This window comes from Peromyscus leucopus, unplaced genomic scaffold, assembly GCF_004664715.2.
Source record: "Peromyscus leucopus breed LL Stock unplaced genomic scaffold, UCI_PerLeu_2.1 scaffold_1635, whole genome shotgun sequence".
Classification (NCBI taxonomy): Eukaryota; Metazoa; Chordata; class Mammalia; order Rodentia; family Cricetidae; genus Peromyscus; species Peromyscus leucopus.
The window spans coordinates 7,945-11,254 of record NW_023504815.1 but is presented as its reverse complement, the minus strand read 5'-3'; the positions used below and the strand labels follow the sequence as shown (position 1 = coordinate 11,254).

Sequence of the window (3,310 nt, the reverse complement as noted above, 5' to 3'; positions counted from 1 at the left end):
GTGTCGGGGGTTACTCCGGTTCAGTGGCCCCAGACATGGCGTCCTCTAAAGCGGTGGGAAACAGAGGATTCCCAAAGTGGCCAAGGTGAAAAACAAAGCGCCAGCTGAGGTACAGCTAACTGCAGAGCAGCTCTTAAGAGAGGCTAAAGAGAGAGAACTCGAGCTCCTTCCACCCCCGCCTCAGCAGAAGATCACAAATGAAGAGGAGCTCAATGATTACAAACTTCGGAAGAGGAACACTTTTGAAGATAACATAAGAAAAAATAGGACTGTGATTAGTAACTGGATCAAATATGCCAGTGGGAAGAAAGTCTCAAGGAAATCCCAAGGGCTCGGTCCATATTACGAGCGTGCCTTGGATGTAGATTATGGGAGTATTCCACTCTGGCTGAAGTATGGAGAAATGGAAATGAAGAACCGCCAGGTGAACCATGCCCGAAATATCTGGGAGCGAGCCCTAACAACTCTGCCCCGAGTCAGTGAGTTCTGGCACAGGAACACATCCATGGAGGAGATGTTGGGCAATGTCCCCAGTGCCTGTCAAGTGTTTGAGCGGTGGATGGAATGGCGGCCTGAGGAGCAGGCCTGGCACTCCTACATCAGCTTCGAGCTGAGACACAAAGAGGTGGAGCGGGCCGTACCCTTTACGAACGCTTTGTGCTCGTGCACCCTGCTGTGAAGAACTGGGTCAAGTATGCCCGATTCGAAGAGAAGCATGCTTATTTTGCCCATGCGCGGCAAGTCTACGAGAGAGCAGTGGAGTTCTTTGGAGAGGAGCATATGGACGCACACCTGTATGCGGCCTTTGCCAAATTCGAGGAAAACCAGAAAGAACTGGAAAGGGTACGAGTTATCTACAAATATGCGCTGGGTAGAATTTCAAAACAAGGGCGCAAGAACTCTGGAACAAACTATACCGTCTTTGAGAAGAAGTTTGGGGACCGCAGGGCTGTTGAAGATATCATCGTGAGCAAACGGAGATGCCAATATGAAGAAGAAGTGAAGGCTAATCCGTACAATTACGATGCCTGGTTTGATTACTTGCGCTTGGAGGAAAGTGAGGCGGAGGCCGACACAGTGCGGGAAGTCTACGAGAGGGCCATTGCCAACGTGCCGCCCATCCAGGAGAAGAGGCATTGGAAGCGCTACATCTATCTCTGGATCAACTATGCATTCTACGAAGAGCTGGAAGCCAAGGATCCTGAGAGGACAAGACAGGTCTATCAAGCCTCTTTGGCACTAATTCCTCACAACAAGTTCACCTTTGCCAAAATGTGGTTATATTATGCACAGTTTGAAATACGACACAAAAATCTGCCACTGGCCAGAAGAGCTTTGGGGACTTCCATAGGCAAATGCCCAAAGAACAAGTTATTCAAAGGCTATATAGAACTGGAACTACAGCTTCGAGAATTTGACAGATGCCGCAAGCTTTATGAGAAGTTCTTGGAATTTGGACCTGAAAGTTGTACCTCATGGATTAAGTTTGCAGAATTAGAGACAATCCTTGGTGATATCCATAGAGCCTGGGCCATCTACGAATTAGCCATCAGCCAGCCAAGCTTAGACATGCCAGAGGTTCTTTGCATATCATATATCCATTTCGAGATTGAGCAGGAAGAAACTGAAAGAGCACGAAACCTTTACCGACAACTGCTTCAGCAAACACAGGATGTCAAGGTATGGATCAGTTTGGCTCGGTTTGAGTTATCCTCAGGGAAAGAAGCAGGTGTGACTAAATGCAGACAGATTTATCAAGAGGCGAACAGAACCATGAGAAACCGAGAAGAGAAAGAAGAGAGACTTATGTTGCTGGAATCCTGGCGAGGGTTTGAAGATGAATTTGGAACAGTATCAGACAAGGAAAGAGTAGACAAACTCATGCCAGAAAAGGTCAAGAAGAGGAGAAAGGTCCAGGCCCAAGATGGGTCTGATGCCGGCTGGGAAGAATACCATGATTACATCTTTCCAGAGGATGCTGCCAACCAGCCTAACCTCAAGTTTCTGGCAATGGCCAAGCTTTGGAAGAAACGGCAACAAGAAAAAGAAGCTGCCCAATAGGATCCAGATAAGGACATTGGTGAGAGTGAATCCTCATCTTTTTAAATGTTGGACATTTTTTTTAATAGAAATGAATAGTTTAGAACTTTGATTTCTGAACTTTTTTATATATTTACACAGTAAGGAATGATCTTTGATAGCTACCTTTCTAATTATTTTTTTAAACACTATGTCAATAGTGTTTAAATGTTGATAGAACACCTTAGATTCTTGTGTTCACCCCTCCTGCTCCTACCCTACATGAAAATGAGTTTTCTATGGCCTGTGGACTCACATACCTATCTGTGTATGACAGATAATTTATAAGCCATGACATTTCCCTACAATGAGACAATGTTTAGACATCAAAGTGAAGTGATGATACACACTGGTACATGGCTAAACTCTGATTACAGTATAGAAAGCAAGAGAAACATATTGACCAAGTTGTGCTTTGTGATTCCGTGTACACTAACTGTCCAGAAGAGGCAGATCCCAAGAGAGGAGATTATGCTTGTCAGGACTAGGGAGTGAGGGGAGAGGGAAAGAGTGCTTTGAGGAAGATCCCTTTTCGGGAAGATGACCGACTATATTTTACAACTGGAGGGAGGCGATTGTACACTATCGTGAATGTACAGAATGTGACTGACTGTTTACGTTTAAAATGCTATGTGGTTATTTTGTATTTAAAAAATAAATTTTATCCTGTTAATACAATGGCCTGTGTAGTAGATGCTCACTCCTTTGGCTTCTGTGGATTTTCCAGACACTGGGTTCGTTTCCTTCTTCTTTGACTTTTGATTTTAGGTTTGACCATGGAGCCCTGGCTAAGGTTGAATTCTAGATCCTCCTAGCTGAGGAGTGTTGGTGGTGCTCTCCTAAGTCCAGCTCCACCCAGACATTCTGATGCATGTTCCCCCAGTCAGCTCCTGTGGTTCCCACACTGGCTGAGATTAGAGAGGAGCTCCCAGCACTCAGACTATTCTTATTCAGTACTTCAGACAGCAGCTTGGCTACTGTCTTGGGATCTTTCTTTCCATCCTTTCTTTGGGTACCATTCCATGGTGCTAAGGACAGCATCAAGGGCTTCCCATGTGCTTTGCAGGAGCTCTTCTGCCACGTGTGGTCATGCACACCGTTTATTCGAGCACCCAGGAGGCACAGTACCTAGATGTCCTGTGGTTGAGGTCATTCTAGTCTACATAAAGGGTATCACGTCAAACACACACACACACACACAAAGAAACAAACATAATAATAGAACTTCCAC

The 3,310-nt window shown here is 45.3% G+C and overlaps 1 protein-coding gene across 1 annotated transcript; it reads left to right on the top strand.

Moving 5' to 3' along the window:
- Positions 1 to 388: 388 nt before the first annotated feature.
- On the top strand, positions 389 to 2,460 carry LOC114689287 (crooked neck-like protein 1). The gene is given in 2 exon segments (XM_028863644.2): positions 389 to 632; positions 635 to 2,460. Coding segments are annotated over 2 exon segments (1,701 nt in total). The 5' UTR covers positions 389 to 403; the 3' UTR covers positions 2,107 to 2,460.
- The last annotated feature ends 850 nt before the right edge of the window (positions 2,461 to 3,310 follow it).